At 35.4% G+C, this 21,155-nt stretch overlaps 1 protein-coding gene across 4 annotated transcripts in view; it reads right to left on the reverse strand.

Moving 5' to 3' along the window:
• The window catches only part of EDEM3 (ER degradation enhancing alpha-mannosidase like protein 3), a 60,953-nt gene that overhangs the window by 14,380 nt on the left and 25,418 nt on the right, over window positions 1–21,155 (reverse strand). The window contains exons 7-17 of one of the 4 annotated variants that reach the window (XM_074349948.1): window positions 20,071–20,205; window positions 17,643–17,748; window positions 12,237–12,334; window positions 10,489–10,614; window positions 9,956–10,039; window positions 8,592–8,675; window positions 7,936–8,060; window positions 4,205–4,370; window positions 3,797–3,951; window positions 2,817–2,913; window positions 462–653 (exon numbers count right to left, since the gene is read on the reverse strand). In XM_074349948.1, the coding sequence (XP_074206049.1) occupies window positions 462–653; window positions 2,817–2,913; window positions 3,797–3,951; window positions 4,205–4,370; window positions 7,936–8,060; window positions 8,592–8,675; window positions 9,956–10,039; window positions 10,489–10,614; window positions 12,237–12,334; window positions 17,643–17,748; window positions 20,071–20,205 (1,368 nt within the window). Of the gene's footprint in view, window positions 1–461; window positions 654–2,759; window positions 2,917–3,796; window positions 3,952–4,204; window positions 4,371–7,935; window positions 8,061–8,591; window positions 8,676–9,955; window positions 10,040–10,488; window positions 10,615–12,236; window positions 12,335–17,642; window positions 17,749–20,070; window positions 20,206–21,155 lie in introns of all 4 variants that reach the window. The other 3 variants (XM_074349947.1, XM_074349945.1, XM_074349946.1) reach the window with 3 other exon arrangements.

The following is a 21,155-nucleotide window of genomic DNA, read 5'->3' on the forward strand; positions in this document are numbered from 1 at the left end:
TCAGAGGATGGACTAGCTTTGTGGTCTTCCGGGCTTGCTCAGTGGACCCGCAGCGCCCGACGCCCTCCACAGCCATTTGGCCGGGGCACTCTCTGCTTTAGCCCTTCTCTGCTTTAAGCCTGCGAGTCAGGTGTTTGCTCAAAGAAAGGTTCTAGTAGTTACGAAGTCTGAAAACCATTTTTAGATAAATTAACAGCACTGAATTAGAGAACAGACCAAGTCTTTGACAGTATCTGAACAACATTTTAAGTAAAATTCTATAACCATATTGCATACATAAATTACAACTCAATCTTTTCAAGATACCCGTTTAATTTTAATCTCCTTTAATTTGGGAGATTGAATATTTAGGTGTTTAAAATCAGTTAAAACTACTAAATCAGAAAAGAGACTAAGAAATCAGACAACAGTTGGGTAACATTTCAACTCAGTTTCAACAAGCATATCGTACGCGCACACACCTCTTTATGCTTAGACAGATCCAGCCCGAACTGGGCGGGCCCAGCGGTTAACACCACGCGGCCAAAAAACGGGTGCGAGACAATCTGCACCGCCCGCGGCGGCAGCTGCTGCTCTTTCTGCTGCTGACTTGACAATTCAATCATCTCCTGCATGAACCTCAGCCCGTCTTCAGCGTCAATTGAACTAGCAGCCTAGGGAAGAAAGAGACTGATTTCACCCTGCCTTTCTGGAAACTTTCAACCTTTTGATCTCTTAAGCACTACTGCACTATAATCTTCTACTCTAAAATGTCTCCTTTCCGTTTTGGTCTCTACCAAACATGCATGACCTTATTTGTTCTCAAAAGCATTACTTCTCGAAATAGTTCCTGAATATAACATTGTGGCTTTTATCAATGTTCTCCATTGCTCTGTAAACCACTTTTGATACAAATCGAGAACTGGACTTCCACCAAATCACCAAATGCTCACTTTGTATTTTCTCCACCGGCTGCCCTTTCAAGAAATAAACCTCATATCTGAGCCACAGTTCCCTTCTTTGAAATTATGAACCAACAACCAGATTAAATTCAAAATGTAAGTATTGGGCACCTAGTACTTCCAGCACCTGACCAGGCGCTGGGACACAGTGGAGTCTGTACCCACAGGAGGGAGCATGTAAAATTAGCTGTGATGAAACTCCTCAAGCGGGAAGGTGGACTAGGAACACAGACAGGGGGGTGAGTGGTTCTGTCAGTGTGCACCTGGGAAGTATCTGGAACGACCATCAAACTGAATTAACAGAGGAAAAGCTGAAGAACCCCTGTGACTAGAGCAGGAACTACAGCAGTGCCTGACACCACAGAAGAGTCAGCGGGGCCTGACAGAAGTTAGAGGATGGAGAACAGACGGGAGCTGGGAGACAGAAATTCAAGCTGACCCCGAGCTTTCCAGCTTTGCTGACTTATCGAGAATGAAGACAGGGTTGCTGGAGATGGAGAACATGGCAGGGAGCGCGCAGGGAGAGAGAACTGACAGACAGGCTGAGATGCAGAAGCGTATGACAGCTAGATTAAAGCTGGGCTGAAGGGTGAAGTTCGGAATCAGGATTACGTATGTGTATCTAAGAAATCATGTGTATAAAGATTATAGTGGAGTTTGCAGAAATAGATGAGATGGTTGAAGAAGAGGATATAAAAGAAAAAATTACGCTCCAGATTCTCGGGCGGTGCCTGCGCTGAGTGGCCGTGCCAAGAGAGAAGAGCTGCAAAGGAATCTACAAAGTAATGAACAGACAAGTGGCATGCTGCTGCTGGAATGTTTGAAAAAGAGGCCAGTCAACAGTGACACAACAGTTCAATCACGTAAGGATTAAGGGGCCACTGGCTGGCAGTTACGCCACTGGTGACCGAGGTGAAAGCAATGTCACCAGAGACGCCCCTCCCACTGCTGGGGAGTGAGGCGGGCACCCCGTAAGGAAGGGGGCAGGAGACCAGTTAAGGAGGGATGTGTTTGTTTTTTCTGGCTTTTTGGGGGGGGTTGTAGGGGGAAAGTAATTAGGGTTTTTTATTTGTTTATTTATTTTAACGGAGGTCCTGGGGATTGAACCCAGGACTGTGTGCATGTTAAGCTACTATTTAAAGAAGATGGACGTGGCAAGAACAGAAATGAGAGAGAAAACCGCCGGGAAGGGAAAGGCGAGGTGGCGGGAAGGCTGAATTTGAGGTTAAGGGATATCTGAATATGGTTCTAGGCTGAAACTACTTCTCAAACTATGCAGCTTCCTCAGAATTAATGTAGTAATAAGGTGGATAATTTAAAGGCTTCAGGTTATGAAAACTTTTAAAGACAAAAGCAACAAAAACTTCCCAAAGAGGATGTAATGTTTCCTAGGCAGAGACAAACTAATGCAGATTTTGGTTTCTATAATGAACAAAATGCTTAGATTCAGTAGCTCTTTGGAAACTAAAATAGTGTAAGATACAGACATACAAATACAAAAACTAATTATCTTTTAAGATTATGTTCTAAATAAAATAGTGGGAAGACAAGGGACTGAGAAGCAGAAAACTTAAGTTGGAGCCCTACATTTGATCGTATTAACTTAAGCAAATTACCCAACCTTCGTGATTTAACTGATTTATACTACAAAGGGGCTGAATTAGATGGCTTTCCAAGATACTGCCAAGTCCTAAAATTCCGATGCTAACTTTAAACCACACACGTAAAGTTTTTTAAAAGCCAGTGTCATCATCTTATTAAAGCTAACGAGAGCAGAGAGGGCAGAGATGGCATCCAATCAGTACCGCGATGTCTTACTTGGACTGCGTGCTGAACCAACTGGACTCGCCCATCTTTGAGGTGAATCAAACTCACCCCCATCTTCTTCAAGATTTCTAAATGCTCGGGGTTAGTGGCCATGAAATCTCTGGCTCTCAGAGGGGGTTTAGCTCCACTCCTGAAACTCTCCTCTCTGCTAAAAGCAATTACAGGCAAGGCTTAAAAAACTACATGTCAGAATTGGAGAAAAAAACATAAGGCAAATAAAAATAATGTTAGATATTTACAAAACTGCTAGTTTTAGACTAGTGAAAATGGAATACCTGGAAACAGTTATTGACCTACATACAACTTAGGTTTTCAATAAGTGATACAGCTTTCAAACACATCTTACAGTTACAAAAGCATGTGTATTACCTACAAAGCAGTATCAGTCAGCCATTAAAACTACCTGAAGGTACAGAATAGGCTGGCTTGGGGATTTGCTACCATTTATTTCTCCCTCCCTCAAAAAACAGGTGTTTCTCTCAATATTTTAAAAGCAAAACAATACTTATATCAGTGAACAATAACATTCAGTTGAATTTTTTTTTTAATTTCCAAGTAATGGCTTTCCTAATGTAAGTATTTGGAAGAAAATAAACTCATTAAGGCAAACATTTTTATTTAACAACCAAGAATAAGCACCTTACCAAAAAATCAAAACACAGTATTTTTACTACACAGAAACTACAGATAAAAGGACAAATACTTCCTACATATACAAGATGTGGAAACATCTGATGAAACTATTCTGTGTAAAAATGTCCTAGGGAAGTTAAAAACTATCACAGGCTGCCACTATTACTTGGTGGATTAAAAAGATACACAGAAAATTTCCGTAATAGTAAAAAGACATTAGTGCAGAATAAACTTTGCTATCTTACTAACCAATGATTTCAATTTTAATCGGTGGTAAGTGCATACTTCAATATTTTTTATCTAAGTGAATGTCTTCTTGGGGTTTGATGTTCCTTATGCTGTCGTTTACTAAGAATTAACTTTGATACTGACAAACATGAAAGAAGCCATCTTACACTCTGATGATGCCTCTCGGACAGCTCTTGTCCACCACGTTTTTCAACGGTTCGCGAATGCTCTGAGCATACAGGGGGTCATTAGGGAAGAGGATCTGAGTGTTTGGACAAGTCCAGTCAAAATTACTGTCATCCAGTTCTGTATACTCTGAAGTCTAAAAATACAAAAGAATTTTATGTAAATAACAATAACTGTTTAACTTAACACTACAGTTTGTTCAAAGGAGACAGTAAGGGAAAGGTAACTGTAAACAGGATGTAATAAAAGAAAACAACAAAAAAACACCTGCTGCCACTCTATTCTATTTACTGAATTCTAATCATGGATTACTTCTCACTTGGGAAAACAAAACTAACACACAGAAGTAAAAAAGGGAATAAGACATTTAATTCAAAAACATAACCTACTGTGTTCTTCTTAGAGATATTCTGATTTGTAGTAGAAAGCCAGAGAGGTAACAGATGAGCTTCTGTTGTAAAGATGTAATCTTCAATGTCAAAAATAATGTCTTCTTTATCCGCAAATAACAGGTAAAGATATTTAAACATTTCCGCCAAGAAGAAAGAATCCATTCTAAAATGAAAGGTCACAAGTAAATCTAAGATCATAAAAATATCCGAATGCCAACTATCTGAAAGCCACAGAATTAAGGTCAATAAACTTGTCTACACAAGTACAGGTGTCCAAAGAACTACAGAATGCATCTGTCCCCCGGTGGTAATATGCCTTGACGCCAAGCATATTCCAAGGAAATGAAACAGATCGGAGGGGCTGCGTATCACACAGACAGACTAAATCTTGTCAGCACTGCAGACAAGATTTTCCTATGGGCCTTCTGAGGGACAGTTTTCCATTTCTTCCACAGAGAACCCACAGCAGGGAGGTGATACAGATGAACTTAACTACTGAGAACCATTTAAGAATCTTCAATTAATACTAATTGAACTGGATAAAGTAATACAATTGTGATGCAGCTTATTATGCAGCCATTTATGTGATAAGCAAGAAGGCTTTAAAGTAAAGGAAATCATTTACAAAAAGTTACATGAAAAAAGTACAACACAAAATCACATGGACTATCATAACTTTGTAAACATTCAAATATACCTCAAGATGGGAATGTAAAGAAATAAAGGGGATTAAAAACATGTCACTTGACAGATGACTTAATGTTACAATGTTTTAATAAACATTTAAAATAAAAGCTTTAATGAAATTAAAAGTGGCAGAAAAAGAGCACAGTTGTTATATGGAGTCAGAATAACATGGAATTTAATTAAATGGTCTACCTCCCAAAGCATCCCAGGTTTTAGCAGTTACTAGACAGGGTATGTAGTTTCACAGCTCTGGCCAACCACAATTCCTGGCACACAGTAGGCACTCAATAAACGTTTACTAAAGTGAACACAAGTTTATAAACAGCGTAACTAAAGAATCAACTGCAGAGGCAATTGAACATAGCGGTAAAGAGCAAAGGCTTTGGAAATAGAAAAGACCTTCTGATGACTAGCTGTGTGACCTAGGGATATTATAAAAGGACTGTGAGCTTCAGTTTATCCTGAAAGGACACAATAATAATACAGGTCTAACAGTGGTTGAAATACTAGTACACCAGAAATCGACACAACATTGTAAACTGACCATACTTCAATAAAAATACAAATAAAAACTTCTAACCCCCCCCCAAAACAAAGACTAAATGAGATGCTATAATGTCAACTGTTTAGCATAGCACCTGGCATGTGTATGAGCTCAAAAACAGAGCCGTCATTATTTTTCCTAGGCATAAATAATGTTTTACTTTGGAACAACAACTCACAGTAACGTTTCAAAACTTCTGAACGTTTTGGATGTTAATCATTTTAGAACAGATAAAACACTTCCCTGTCAATCTGTAACACACCTGGGGTAATTTAACTTCTTCTGGAGGACTGACAGTTATTGCCATGAGCAAATGCTGGCTTGAGGACTGTAAACTGATGAGCAGGGTATTGATTTTTGGCAAAGTTCAGAGCTGATTATGAAACAGATGGTTCGAAAGTACTTAGAAAAGAATAGAGATGTGGGGAGATCACTGCGGTATGAGTTGCGTAAAGCTAGGAAGTGTGGGTATTGTATCACATAATCACTTTTGTAGAGGAAAACAATACATATATGCACAAATGCACACACACAGGCACTAAAAATGTCTGGCATCCTGTTTATAAAACTGCCAACAACGGTTACCTCAGGATGGCAACTAGGGAAAGATTTTCATATTCTTTTTGCCATTTAAATTATTTCCAGTGACCATTTACTATTACAAAAATACAGATATTTCTATTTTGAAAAGTGTGTGTGTGCATGCACAGCTTGAGTGTGGTTAATTCTGGATGCAACATTTTAAGAGACAGTCTATATCCTGGAATACAACCAGAACGGGGCAAAAGCAGTGCTAACAGAGCGAGAAACAATGTCATATGAGGAATATTCAGAAGGAGAAAAAAGAAGGAGGTTAAGTTTTGAAAAATGGAACTCTCTAAATAGTAAGTAAGCCACGTCTTCCTCTGCAATTCCTCAACCTGCTATTTTCTTTTCTACCACAGCTCGTATCAGACAGTTGTGATGATTTCTTTTCATATCTATCTTCTTCACTGACTACAAGTCACAGGAAGGCAGTGACTGATTCTAATTTATCTTTTCATCCTCATGCCCAAGAGTGCAGCATCTGGCATACAGTAGGTGATTAATTGCTGTCCCTTGAATGAGTAGCCAGTATAGCATACAGTCAAAAGCCAGTCTGCCTTGATTAGAATTCTGACTTAACCTTACTAGCTGTGTGACCTTAGGCATTCCCTCATCTCTCTGTGCCTTGGTTTCTTCATCTATAAAATGAAGACTGTAATAGAAATTATACTGCATAGGGTGGTTGTAAGGATCAAATGAGTTAAACATAGAAAGTGCTTAATTAAGAGTGCCTGGATGTAGGAAGCAGCCAATAAATGTTACAGATAAATACACAAGCTATCTGCTTTCATTTCTCGTTGTTGTCTGCATTCCTGCTTCCAGAAACCGACCCATCTCTTACCAGCTGTGGTCAGGGAAGGACGTTCCAAGCCTGATTAACTTATCTAAATACTCCGAGTGAAGGACTGGGGGCCAACTCTGTGAGTAGACAATGAATGTGGGTTTCACCTGCCCGTAGCTCCTCTGCCCGAATTCCCTTTTACTACTTTATTTTTTTCTAATTTTTGCTCATCCTTCAGGATACAGGATGCTCCAGAAATCTTTCAGTGACTGTCACATCCCAATCCACATTTCACATCCCTTTAATATGTTTCATAGCACTTAAAACAATGTTTTAAAGCCTGTTTATCTGCCTGCCCCAGTGATTCAATGACAGAAAAGACATGGCTTCTTATCTTTCATCTTCAAAAACTACTATAACTCTGGTCCATAAGACACTTCAGTAAATATCTGTGGAATGAACATTTACTAACCAAATGAACAAATAAACTTTAGTGTTCGTTTAGAGATGTGCTGCTACGTTCTGGACAGTTAAAATAACCAAGTAAGTGATCTCGGAATAACGGGAATGTTAGTAAATATCATAGTAACCAAAGTGCTTTTTATACCTTGAACACTTCACGTCATTTACATCTATCCAGTAACAATGAAACAGAAACTGCCAAAGGTCTTCCCCAGCCCTCCAAATCAGCAACAAATCAATATACACGTTAACCATAACACCGCTTTGGAGGAATTCTTGGCTGAACAGAAATGCTAATTCAGATTATTTATCATCATCTTGGCAATTTCTAACATTTCACACACTATAAAACACTACTAACAAAGACGAAAACCCCAACATGTCTAACACTCCAAAGACCAAAGTACTGACGTTTAACAATCATTTATTCATCTTTTAAAAAATCACGTGAGCACCTACTATATGCCAGGCACTATGGTAAAAATATATAAACTTTCAAAAAATTTAAAATCAGCCTATTGAACAGAGTTTTAAAAAAAAAGCACAGTGAACTAAGGTTTGCATCTTGAAATGCCCTTTGTAAAGGCACTGAGCTTCTGTGAACTCTAGCAATCGTTCTGTGCCATTACAGAGTTACCGTGAGGAGAGCGGAGGTGAGAATCGTTTTACCTGTCCTCATGACTTCCAGTGCGAACATCCTTCATGGCAGCAAATCCGCAAGGCACTCTAGCATATTTATTTAAATTTTCAATAAGTGTTTTCCCTACTTCAAGGTAGTAAGGATCTCCTGTAGCCTATTAAAAAGGAGAATATATGTATACATACATATAGCTTATATATTACCATATAACCATTCATCAAATATTTATTGAGTACCTACTAGGTGCCAGGCAATGTATTAGGCACTGAACACTTGGTACATAAAACCAAGTTCTGAAAATAAGCCATGGATTGGCTTTATAAATTTCTTAAAACACACAACTGGAAAGCTGTCAAACTGTGTATCTTAGGCTTTAGAAGTAATTTCTAATGCCCAGAAAGGCTGCCTGATTTCAAGGAGGCAAGAGACACACTTCAGAAAGCAGCTCCAGGATATAAAATTTCTCTTTAAAGAAATGTTTAATAAATATTTTGAAAAATGCGTAAAACTTAAGATGTCAATTCTTGCATCTTTCCGTAACCCTATGAACTAGATGAATAAGAACATGATATATAGCCAATCATTATAACATTAAACAAAAACTCTGAAAACCCAATGACTATAAGATAGTCAGATATCCAACACAGAAGGGGACTTAACAGTAAAGACAGGTAAATTTGCTTACTTTATACAAGAAGTAGGTACTTTCTGCGAATTCTGGCCTTAAAGGATGTTGGGCCCAGTGCACCCTGAAATCTGTGGTAAATGCCTAGACAGAACAACACACAAATAGGCATAAAAATGTGATTTAAAAAAATAAACAAGCAGTTCTAGAATATCCAGCAGTACATAAATTAGATCATAAACAAGTACAAATAGGAAATACAGTGATAATTTTCACCTATACGATGAAAAATTTCATTGCTTAAAGTCACAATTCATTTTTGTGAAGGCTAATATTTTTAGCAATTAAATGGAATTTTTAAAAAATGATCACTTTGGCTATCAGGAAGCTTAGGAAAAACTGTGGCTTCAGTAACGTCACTACATGGGTCCTGGTGGTCCACATAATTGTTTTCTTCTTTTTCCTTATCTTCATTTTTTCCTCTTAATTATTAAGTCCCTCATTCTCATATTTCTATTTTAGCACATGCTCTCTTTTATAAGAGTCTCAAATCCTCTGTGGAGTGAGAAACGGTATGACTTAAAAATAAAACTTAGTCTCAAATGTATTCAGTAACAGGTTCAACTGGTTAAAAAAATTAAAAAAAAAAACTTTATGGGAATCAAATAAAACTTCTTTTGTATTTAGTTGAAACCTCAGTTTATACTGAGTGAATATGAGGTTAGTCCTACTGTATAGTCCTACTCATCTGAAGGCTAACAAAACTATACTTTCTGAAACAAACACTTTAGGAAGCTTCTAAATTGGTGAGGTATTCAGGTATCTCACAGACGGTACTCAATAAGCAAGGACAGAACAAGGCCATACATATATTTGAAAATTTTAATGGTACATTTCTGGAAGCCAAAAATATGCTATTAAAATCTTATCACATCAAACTAGCAAAAGTATTTTATTACTAACATAATGTCTAGAAACCAGGCATGAGGAAGAGCTAACATTTTTTTCCAAATTTCCAGGCAGCATGTGTGATCAGCAAGAGAACACTCAATGTGTATTGTTCTCATAAACTAAACTTCAGGAAGCAAGAAGTAAAACAGTCTCCCTAGCTAGGGGTGTGTGTAAAAGTTAGACTGAGACAGTATGTAACAGCACAGGTTAGAAAAGGCTGAGAAATACAAATTTGGAATTTTTTTAAATCTAAAATTAATAAACTCTCAGCATTATCACAGACTTCTCTTAATACATGAGGGAAAGGGAAACATATGTGATACTGTGTAAACCAGAACTCCATTAATTAAATAAAACTATTCAACCAGGAAAAATGACACAGAACAAGCCAACCATGAAGATGGCATTTCCTAACCTTTAAATTAGCAATCTACCGTATATGTAAATTAGAATTCCAAAGATTATCTGCTTACCTCTGGTAGAAAATTGTGTTTTTTAATCACCTGATATAACATTTCATGAGTTTCAATAGCAGGTCTAATATCCCCCTTTAAGACCTAGAAACCAATGATAACAACAAAATTACCTAGTAAAATGTGAGGTGACTTTATCATCAATATATAAACAGAATTTCAAAATTGTAGAATAAATAAACAAGATTATACTGTATAGCACAGGGAAATATACACAAGATCTTATGGTAGCTCACAGAGAAAAGAATGTGACAATGAATATATGTATGTTCATGTTAATTGAAAAATTGTGCTCTACACTGGAATTTGATACAACATTGTAAAATGACTATAAATCAATAAAAAAAATTAAAAAAAAAACAAATGCTGAGAACACTAAAAAATATATATATATAAACAGAAAAATGTAGATTACTATAATTTTGAAATGTAACTCCGGTAATTCAATTATAGAGATCACAAATGCATTTAATTATAATCATTTCACTTTAATATTAAGAGAATAAGGGATTTTTTTGTGGTTGTTTTTTTACCTGCAAACCTGGGAAAAAGGCCAGCAGAGCATCCATCCAAGTCCGGGCATTGAGCATCGGCTTGTGGATGTGCACGTCGAGGAGCAGCGGCGGCTGGCTGATGTACCTCATTATGGCGTCGTAGTGCTGAAGGGGACCACAGGAGGTGTTCATGAAGGGGATGAAAGAAGATGAACTATTCTAAACACAGCATATCATTAAATAGCACTGTGAAGAAATTAACCCTGCATTTACACAGGAATAAATTTACTAATTGTTCATTACCTACATAAACAGTTACATTACTTCAGATGGAAATCTTTCTGAGTATTTTATATATACTCCTCTGTGTTCTTAAACTCCGATGCAGAATACAAAAGAGTACATAGATAAAATGGGACCTTCTGAACGGTGCAGATCTGAACCTGGCTATCCTGTGGGACCTGCCCATGGTTACTATGCCCTTGGGGCCCAAGGATGCGCTTAGCGTCCTCTTGAAGTAACAGCTACAAGTTTCTATACCACAGAATTCGTTCCCTTCTCCTCCGTTGTCTAGGAAGTTTGATCCCTTCCCAGCTGACTGAGTGGTGCTCACCACCACCTGACCTAACACACCTAATCACTGTCACCATTCCTCTGGCCCCTACCTCCACCTTCTATGGTCTTAAAACCTCCTCTCCCCTTCTCTTCTAGGTATTTCTCAGCCTTGACAACAGGCTGAGCTGTTAGAGTCAATGAAGGATAACAAACCAACAACAAAAACTCTCTCCTCATTCACCTCAAGAAAATCTTGTTAGAATCTAATAAATGACATACGTAAGTGTTTTTAAAAGTATTCAACTGATGACTTATTAGGACTTTTTAAACTAGTTTTTTCCCCTCATTCATCTATTGTTTAATACCTACTACTGAGCACCTGCTTGATCTTAAAGCACTGTTCTAATCACTTCATGTGCATAAGCTCACTTAGTCCTCCCCCAAAACAGGGTTAGTGTTTCCACTTTGTGGATAAGAAACAGGAAAACAGCCTAAGTTACTTGCTCAAAGTCCACAAAACCAGTGGCACAGCCAGGATTTAAATCCAAGCAGGACAGCTCTTATACTTTTAACCACCCTATCACACTGTCTCTCAGTAATGTGAACTCATGGGTGGGCAAAGAAATGGTAAATTATTTCAAAAAGAATACAGTGACACAGCTGATGGGTTTACTGTAACTAATTTCAGTTTGCTTTAATTACAGACAAAGGCAATCCAATCGGGTTCAATAATCTTCCACTTCTTCCCTAAAAATATGCCTGGGAGTCTGATCCAGACTTCAGACTTACTACTTTTGAAACGAATACTCACTGGTTTCTCCAAGTCCTCAAAACCCTGTCTACTCGGTGTAACCGAGGACAGGCCGACTGCCAAATTATTCCCAAAAGAAATGGAATCCAAAAGAGAAAGCTAACTAGTAACTTTTTCCAATTTTAATTCTCTTCCTTGTATAAAAGATTAGGTAAAATTCAATTCTACATATTTTATTACTTACTGGAAACTTCTGAAAACTTCTGATAACAGATGAAAATAAAACTACTTTGTATACTAATTTTTTGAATGTATGTAGCTTTTTATCCTGTCCCTATCCATCAGGGAATACTGACAAAAAAAACTACTATACATTTAAAAATAAATTATTATTCAGAATATCACTCAGATAATTGAGTTTCTACCAAAATCTGACAAATTAAATTAGCTCTAAAATTAATATAAAATTGGACCAACTTACTGTATTAAATCTTTCCAGAAAGCTGTCATCTCCAAGCAAGACGTAGGCTTTCAATAGATATTCATAATATGAATCAATCCCTGCTCCCACTCCGCTGTCTATGGAAAATACACATAAATGTGATTCTTTATTAAACAAGTCTTAAAAATTCTTTATAGAGTACAAGTAAGGATACTAGTACACTAAGAATGAAAAATTAATCTAAACATGAAACTGCTGAAAGTAAACATTACACATTTACAGAAAGATTAACCATTACTATATGAATTATAGTTCCTTTGCTGACAGTAGCTTGTATGTTAAAAAATAGTCTTGCTCTGCAAAATTGGCTATAGAAATCTTATTTACGTAAAAGCGGGAGATACCATGAAAGCTCATTTTCTTAGTAAGGAACTTCAAAGTGGAAGCATTAGCAGGTATCATTTACTAGATCCTCAGTCAGCTAGACATCAATCTGTAAAGTTATAATAAATGTGGAAACAACACATCCAACTGCTGAAGCTACCACAATTGCTGGCTTCTTCCTCCAAGATGATCAGAGGACCAAAAAAATAAAACAACAAGGGAACTATAAGAATTTGGTGGAGGACATTGATGAGGGGGCAGAGGAGGGAGAGCTTTGTTCTGGAGCAGAAGGCAGCCAGGCATAGTTACGAAAGGATCATACAGAAAAACTAAAAAAACCGCAGGAGCTTCGCTCTTGCTTGTCTCCTCCCACAGCGGCTAACGCTCAGATCTATGCTCCAGGTAGCCTCCGGAGTAACATCGGGGCAGCACGTTAGACCTGTGTAAGGAACTAAACTCAAAAAGAGGTCGAAATTAACTTTAGACATTCTCTTCCCCACTCCTCCTTTCCAAACTCTTAAGGCTGGTGAATTATAATCTAAATTATAATTACAATTACAATCTTAGAAATCCCTATATGCAGGGCACACCCCAGGCCAATCAGATCAGAATGTCTAAAAGTCCAGGCATTGGTATTTCTAAAAACTTCTAACCATGCACCCCCAAGATAACTGGGGCTGATAGGGATTGGAATCTGACCTCTCCACAAAGTAGGTGACAAGTGAACATGAGTTATAGGACAAAAACATTTAAGATGCACGACTTTTTAAAAAGAAGAAGAAAGTACTTGAGTAAGAATTTATCAGAGGAAGAAAATGTTAGAAGAGGCAAACAAAGACTTAAAAGCAGTCTAATAAACACACTGAAGAGATGGGGAAGATATTAGCAAAACAACATGAGAAGCAAGGAAATTTTTAATTGAGAAGAAATTATGGAATAAAAATGTAACAAAATTACATAACAGATAAGATACACAGCATCTAGGATAGAGCTGAGGAGCAAATCAGCAAACTAGAAGACTGCATGTAATAACAGGAACTGCAAAAAGAGATATATAAAAATGAAAGGGATAAATATCTTTAAAAAAGATCAACTTTCAGCAATTAAAAATGAAGATTTTAAATTGAAAGGGCCTAGAGAATACCAAAAGGAGAGAGAAAGAAAATTCTAAGATTATCGTCATATTTTCAGAAATTTCTCACATAATGTCATTTGCAGCAACATGGATGTCGCTGGAGAATGTCATTCTAAGTGAAGTTAAGCCAGAAAGAGAAAAATACCATATGAGATCGCTCATATGTGGAATCTAAAAACAAACAAACAAAAAATAAAAATAAAAAGGAAAGAAAAGAGAAAGAGAAATTAATATAAATACAAAATAGAAACAGACTTACAGACATAGAATACAAACTTATGGTTGCCAGAGGGGAGGGGGGTGGAAAGGGACAGACTGGGAGTTTGAAATTTGTAGATACTGACAGGTATATACAGAATAGATAAACAAGATTATACTGTACAGCACAGGGAAATATATTCAAGATCTTACATATATAGCTCATGGTGAAAAATATGTGACAATGAATATATGTTCATGTCTAACTGAAAAACTGTGCTCTACACTGGAAATTGACACAACATTGTAAACTGACTATAACTCAATAAAATAAAATAAAATAAAAAAGAAATTTCTCTTTGTCTCTGATAGTCTTAATATTCCAGAGAAAGAGTAGATCACAAACAAGGGCATAAGAATCAGAATAACAGATTTTTTAACAGGATGTAAGGAGAAAACAGAGTTGTATTGTCAAAGACTTGAAAGAAAATAACTTGGAACAGAAAATTATATACAGCCAAACTGTCATTGAAATATGAGAGCACGATAAAATTATCATTAGGCATATAAGGCCTCAGAAGCTATTAAAAGCTACTGAAAACAGTTTGGGATTAAATACCTATATAAGAAAAGAGGCAAATCTAAGAGATGTTGCAAGAAATATACAAAATACAGGTGACTAAATACCTTGATAAAGTTTGTTGTCTTTAACGAAAGAGGAAGAGGGGTGGTGCTAAGACCCAAAAGAAAAAAGAAAACATATTCATAATCAAAAAGAATTAATATCAATATGGTATCAACATAACAGGGGATGAGGGTTGAGGCAGAGGGAAATAAAAGGCTGGGAGAGCAAATGAAAGTTCACATCTTACTAGGAGGTAAATACAGGTTTCAATCAAAAACAAAAGGTTTAAAAGGAAACACAGAAAAGGTGAGACACACTGAAATAATAATTAAGATAGTATAAATAAGTCCAAAAAAGTCTAAATATATTAAAAATATCAATAAATGTAAATGGACTAAATTCACCAATTAAAAGATAAAGACTAACAAAATGGATTTTTCAAATCTATAAATTTTTACAAGTGTTACACTTGTAACATGAGCACCTAGAAAGATTGAAAGTAAAAAGGTAGAAAAAGGCTTATCAAGCAAATATGAAGCAAAATAAAGCTGATGTAGCCATACTACTATCAGATTAAACAGACAGATTAACACAGTATTATTAGAGATCGCTACATAATGATGAAAGGTTCAACTAAGAAGAGAATTTTAAATCAATGTACCCAACAAAATACATGAAGCAAAAACAGAACTATAGGTCCACCACTGTCAGAAATTTCATCTGTCTTCCTTAATTCCTGATACATCAAGCGAACAGAAAATCAGCAATGACCTATTAACTGAGCAAACCGGCATGTATAGAATTCTATATCCAACCATTAGAAAATGAACATGTTTTTCTTAAGCACACATGAAATGTATACAAAAGTGAACCATGTTCTAGGCCAAAAAGAAAACCTCAATAAAATTCAAAGGATAGGTATCACATAGATCATAAGTATCATATAATTTTTTTAAAAAAGCACAAGTAATCCAATAGAAAATAGACAAAATATAAGACTATCCATATATTAAAAAAGGAAAACATATAGCAATAAATATGAATAACTGTTCAACATCATTAATGATCAAAGAAATACAAATCAAACCACTATGGGAAATCATCTGTAAAGCCATCTGATTGGCGAAATCTTGAGTCTGACAACACAAAATGTTGAAGAGGATGCTGATCCACAGGATCTGTTCTATGTTGCTGGTGAATATATAAAGTGGTGAAACGACGTGAGAAAACAATTTGACCAATCTCTTGCAGTTCAGATTTAATCCACCCTACCATCTAAAAATTCCACTCCTAGATACACAGCCAAGAGAAACCTTTATACAACAGAAGAAAAACAAAAATATTCACAGCACTATGGTTCATGAGACTAAAATCCTAGAAACAACCTAAATGCTCATAAATCATGGTTTATTTATCCAGCAAAATACTATGCAGCAATCGAAAAAGAATGCACTACATCTTCATGCAACAATGTGCAAGAATTTTAGCAATATAATTTTAAGCAAAAAGTCTCATATGACATGATACCCTTTTTTAAGTTTAAAACAAAACAAAAAACATACTTTTAAGGAATACATATGGATGCAACAAAACTTCATTGAAAGGAAAGCAAGGGAACGATCAACACAAGAAAAGAGTGAGGTCATTTCAGTTAGAGGGGGCAGAGGTGTGGGACTGCAGAGATCGGGAGAGTCAAGGACCAGATGCAGTAGTTACGTTGTCAGGTTAGCGGCTTTTACAATGGCTGGCGCATTGTGTGTGCTTATTATATCATTAAAAATGACTAGATTAAAATGGACCATGCGTGAGCCAATGATGAGAGTGTCATAAACAAAGGATTATAATTGATTCAAAATTAATTATGATTAATTAATTTGCATCTGAGTTCCAAAGCAGGTTAAAAAAAGAATTAAGAAAAGAAATCGTAGAATTCTGAAGCCAGGATTCAGAAGGAATTCAGGAAGAAATCATTTAGATAAAACTTTGAAAAATTTGAGACAATAGTGAATAGAGGCAATAATTTTATTTTAAAATGTTCAAATTAATATTTGTATCATTTTCATTTATTTAAATATAGGCAGTTATTTTTTATTTTATATATAATATAAGCCTTTAGGAAAACAGAGAAATGTATAAAGATAATCTCATTAGGAATATTCTAGTATATTTCCATTTTCTATGCTTGTTTTTTACAGGAGAGTGTTATAAAGAAAATCATATTTTTTATATAATCCTTCATTCTGTCTGTTCATATCACATTGTTATATGCTTTGCCCCAAGATCCAATTCAATTTAATAACACTGATGTAAAATAACTTTCAAACACTGATTCTATTCTTTTATTAATGATGACTTAGACTGTTTCCATACTGTTACAAATAATTATATGATAAACATCTTTGGGAACAAATGATCTTCTATCTTTTATAGTTTCCTCAAGCCTAGACTCCTGGAAGTGAAAGTATCAATGAAAGGACAAACATGACATTAGCGAGCATTTATTTCACAGGAAGTATGCCATATGCCAGGCACTGCTCTAAGTGCTTGACATCGATTAACTCATTTAATCATGATAACTCTATTAAGTAAGAACTATTATCCCCTTTTCACAGATAAAGATACGGAGGCACACGAGGTTGAATCATTTGCCCAAGATCAGACAGCTTGAATTCCAACAATATGGTTCCAGAATCTATGCTCTTAGCTACCATCCTATACACTATTTCTAGAGGTAGGAAAAAAACATAAGGATTGGTGAGAATATCATTAAATACTGATTTGCACTTAACTACACCTTGATGTGAGATGGCAGAGGTATTCTGATCCTCTGATTGTCAAAGGAATTGGTTGTACTGTTTCACGCACACCTTCTACTGATAATGCTATAAGGTATGAAATAGAACACGAAGTCATCTGGAATAAGCGTGCTATTATTTGGCACCAAAGAAGAACATGTGGCTACAATGGTTAAAATTCTAGCAATAATCTGGTGAAAAAGTATGTTTTTTACTGTCCTAGAGATTATTTTAACAAATTAAAGTCCTTTATTTCCCAACCATTTTGAGGATGTGAAGGCTTAATTTGAAAAGCCCAACGTACATACCTTTCCGCACCCAGTCGCCAGTATGAATGTTTATAGTCACACCCACTAAATTACTACTTCGCTGCCTTTTTTCCCAGAGAAAATCAAGAGCTTTTCTTGCATATTCCTGGAGTTAAAAAAAAAAGAAAAGCATACTTGAAGAACTGCATATCTTTGGCAAACAGGAAACAAAGAAAACAAAAAATCAAAGGCCCACAGTATATATTTAAGAATTAAGGAAAATTCTATAGATAATCATTTATAGTATACATTAAATTTCCTTAAAAGTCAAATATTGGCTTTTTCAGCTAATTGAGTGTAGTTAAAAAGAAAGACTCTAAAAATGCTAGTTAGCGGTAATGACCTCACTCTGAGATCATCCTTGTTCATCTGTCACAATCTTGTAGTACAGGTCCACATGCACACACGTATTATTAAATTATAAACTACTGGCATAATTAAATTCACTTTTTGAAATAATTTCTATCTTTTAAATGCAAAGTGAAAATCTCCCTAGATACTCTTAATTGACAAAACTGGAAGAGAATTTCAAAAGTGGTATGCCATCTTTGAAACAGAATAGGCATTTCAGATCTCACTTTTTAAATAGCATGCAACTTAGTCAGTGAAGAGTAAGTAAATCAACTAGTGTTCATTAGACAATACCAAAATTACAACCTTGCAACATTTTTCTCTTTTTTTCATTTAGTTTTATCCATTGGACACCAAATTAAAATTATTTCTGATCAAATTCTTGGCTTTGGATGAAAAGATGTGACAAAATAAAAGCAAAGAACATGTACAAAAGAGTTTCTAAGTTAAAATTAATTTCAGAGTATGCATCTACTCAACAATGCAGAAGTACTTCTATAAAAAAAAAGAGAAATCATTAAACCAATTTGTCACTTTGCAGATTTAAGACTAGGGTGTAAAATAGTTTTAATTTTTTATTTAATCTATTTATGCTGAATTTTTAAAAACAAAGCCGATTACAATTTTATTTAATGGTATAATTTCAGAGCTGAAAAGTTTCATAAAAATTACATTTTCCTACTCTGATCTTACAGCTGAAAAAACAGACCCAGTGAAATCAAAGGTTTAATCAAAGTTTAAAATTAAAGAGCAACTAATATGAAAATTCAGATCTTTTTACATATTAGACCTAAAGTCAACAAAGTTTTTCTAACAAAGGCCAGACAGTAAATATTTTAGGCAGTATGGATCACAGTCATTGTCACAATTACTCAACTCTGTCCCTGTACACAAATGGAGCCGAATATAAGCATGGCTGTGTTCCAGTAAAACTTTATTTACAAAAACAGGCAGTGGCTAGACTTGGCCTGCAGACTGTAGTTTACCAGTCCTATATTAGTTTGATTCTCTTTCAACTGCATTAGGTTGCTGCTCTCACAATAAATCACTGTACATTCAACAAGTTAAACAAAAAATCATGGTTTAAAATATAAAATAGCCCCGTGGAAAGACTCTGGGCTTTGAATTGAGAAAGGCATGGATTCTAAATCCAGTTCCACTCATTCACCCACTAGCTGCGCATTTCTGAGCCTCACTTTCCTCACCTGTAAATGCGTCGGTATCTCAGGGTTTGTAGGTCAAATTAAATTAGAAAGCATGCAAAAAAAAAAAAAAAAAAAAGACTACCTTTTTTTTTAAATGAAGGGAAAATACTAGTCAGCAAGGTATAAAATAAAAAACCAAACAAGATAAATCTGTCCTTAAGACACTTTGAACACACATTCACACAAAGACCATTTAACTTGTTTTATTTACACTCAGATCAAATGTCTCTAATGCTAGTATACAGTCCCTATTTCTGCTTGTTCTATGTGCACCATTTGCTGAATTTTTAAAAAGTCTTCTAAGTCATGTTTGAAAAAGAGGCTACTACTACTGCACTCCAATGACACAGTTAAATAATTAGCTAAGATAAAAAGTGAGAGATATAGCGGGTCTACAACAAACTATTCAGGGGATATTCAGTCCTTGGATAATGAATAATATTTCCCTTGCAGTAAACAAACTTCCAGTTAAGACTCTCAATCAAAACTTAAGTGCAAAAATTTCACTATTTTTTAGAAGATTAGTGAAGTTAATCAAAAATGCAACAGACCATCTAGAAGTCTAACAAAATACAGAAATAGAGTGTTTCATATAAGATACTTGTGATACCAAATTTCATATGCAATATGGCTAAAAAAATTCTAAGAATAAACCTAAAAATTTACTTTATAGTTCATGAACAAAACACAAAGTTGTGCTTAATATAACTTCTGTTTTTGACAATTAAAAACTGTGTGCTGAAATTTAGACAAAGTTCACTAAGGTAACAGAATACCTCCAGTTGATAATCTTAATAGTTGACCAGTGAAAAAAAGATGTTAAGGTTAGTTATGCCCAGTACCCAGCAGATCAAAGACCATGGAAAGCCAACCTCAAATATTGTTGCTCCTGTGAATCGGCTTAAAGCAGCAAACTCAAGGATCAAGGTGCCCGCACAAGCTGTGCAGGTGTCTGTCTCGGTTCCCGTCCGAGCTTCTGGTTTTCTGATACCAAACTTTAAATTAATCTAAATAAAATAAAAATTTAATTAGTTAATAATTAAAACCAATAATTAATAATTAAAACCAATAATTAATCTAAATAAAATCTAAACAAAATTTGCTAACAATTATCAAAAGATAGTGACTTCTGGGTAAGAAACCATTTTTCAATCAAGACTTTCAATCAAATCATGAAAATAAGTCATAAAATAAACATTGAAATTTTACCCGATGGTCTCTGTGACTTTCCAGTTAACACCTAGGGAAGTAGACTCCAAGCACATAACACTCATCGGATAAATAAGCTTTCTTTTAGCTCCTTCCTCAATGGTATCAAAATTCAATACCATTATAACAATTACACAGAGAAAATACCTTCTGTAACAATCTTTTCTCTGGACAGTTTGAACTAGTTGGTACAAGAACAGAAAACTAGACCAGTCCTAAAAGAAACCAGGTTTGAGCCTTTGTGTAAAAGCAGTACTGCATTAAACAGTCTTTCATAGAGAAAAACCTGACTAAGTTACAGTATGTATTTAAAAGGAGACTGAAATTTTATTTACCCTTGATCTTAGCCAAAAGGCTGAGAAACAATTAAAAGTTTATTTACAGGTTTAAAAAATTTTGAAATATAGAACATATTGTCTTGCTGACAGGCTAACAAATAAGACAAAGAAAAATGTGTTCAGACAGCCAAATCATACTACAGTATAAACCTGGTATCAGGCAGAACCAAGCTGACCGGAAACTCAGCTCTAGGGTTTCCATGTGAGTTTAAAAAATGACCACTATCACAATAGCATTTCTGTTTAGTAAGTACTTCTGAGTTAAAACCATTAATGCAAATAGTATCAATTATGTATGCATCTCTAAGAGAGGCTGATCATACAAATTTTCATGAGCAAAAGAAGTATTTAGTAAGTACGTATAAGGAAGAATACGAAGACAGTTATTTTCTACCTGTAGGCCCCTTCTA

The sequence above is a fragment of the Camelus bactrianus genome, chromosome 21 (genome assembly GCF_048773025.1).
Source record: "Camelus bactrianus isolate YW-2024 breed Bactrian camel chromosome 21, ASM4877302v1, whole genome shotgun sequence".
NCBI classification, from domain to species: domain Eukaryota; kingdom Metazoa; phylum Chordata; class Mammalia; order Artiodactyla; family Camelidae; genus Camelus; species Camelus bactrianus.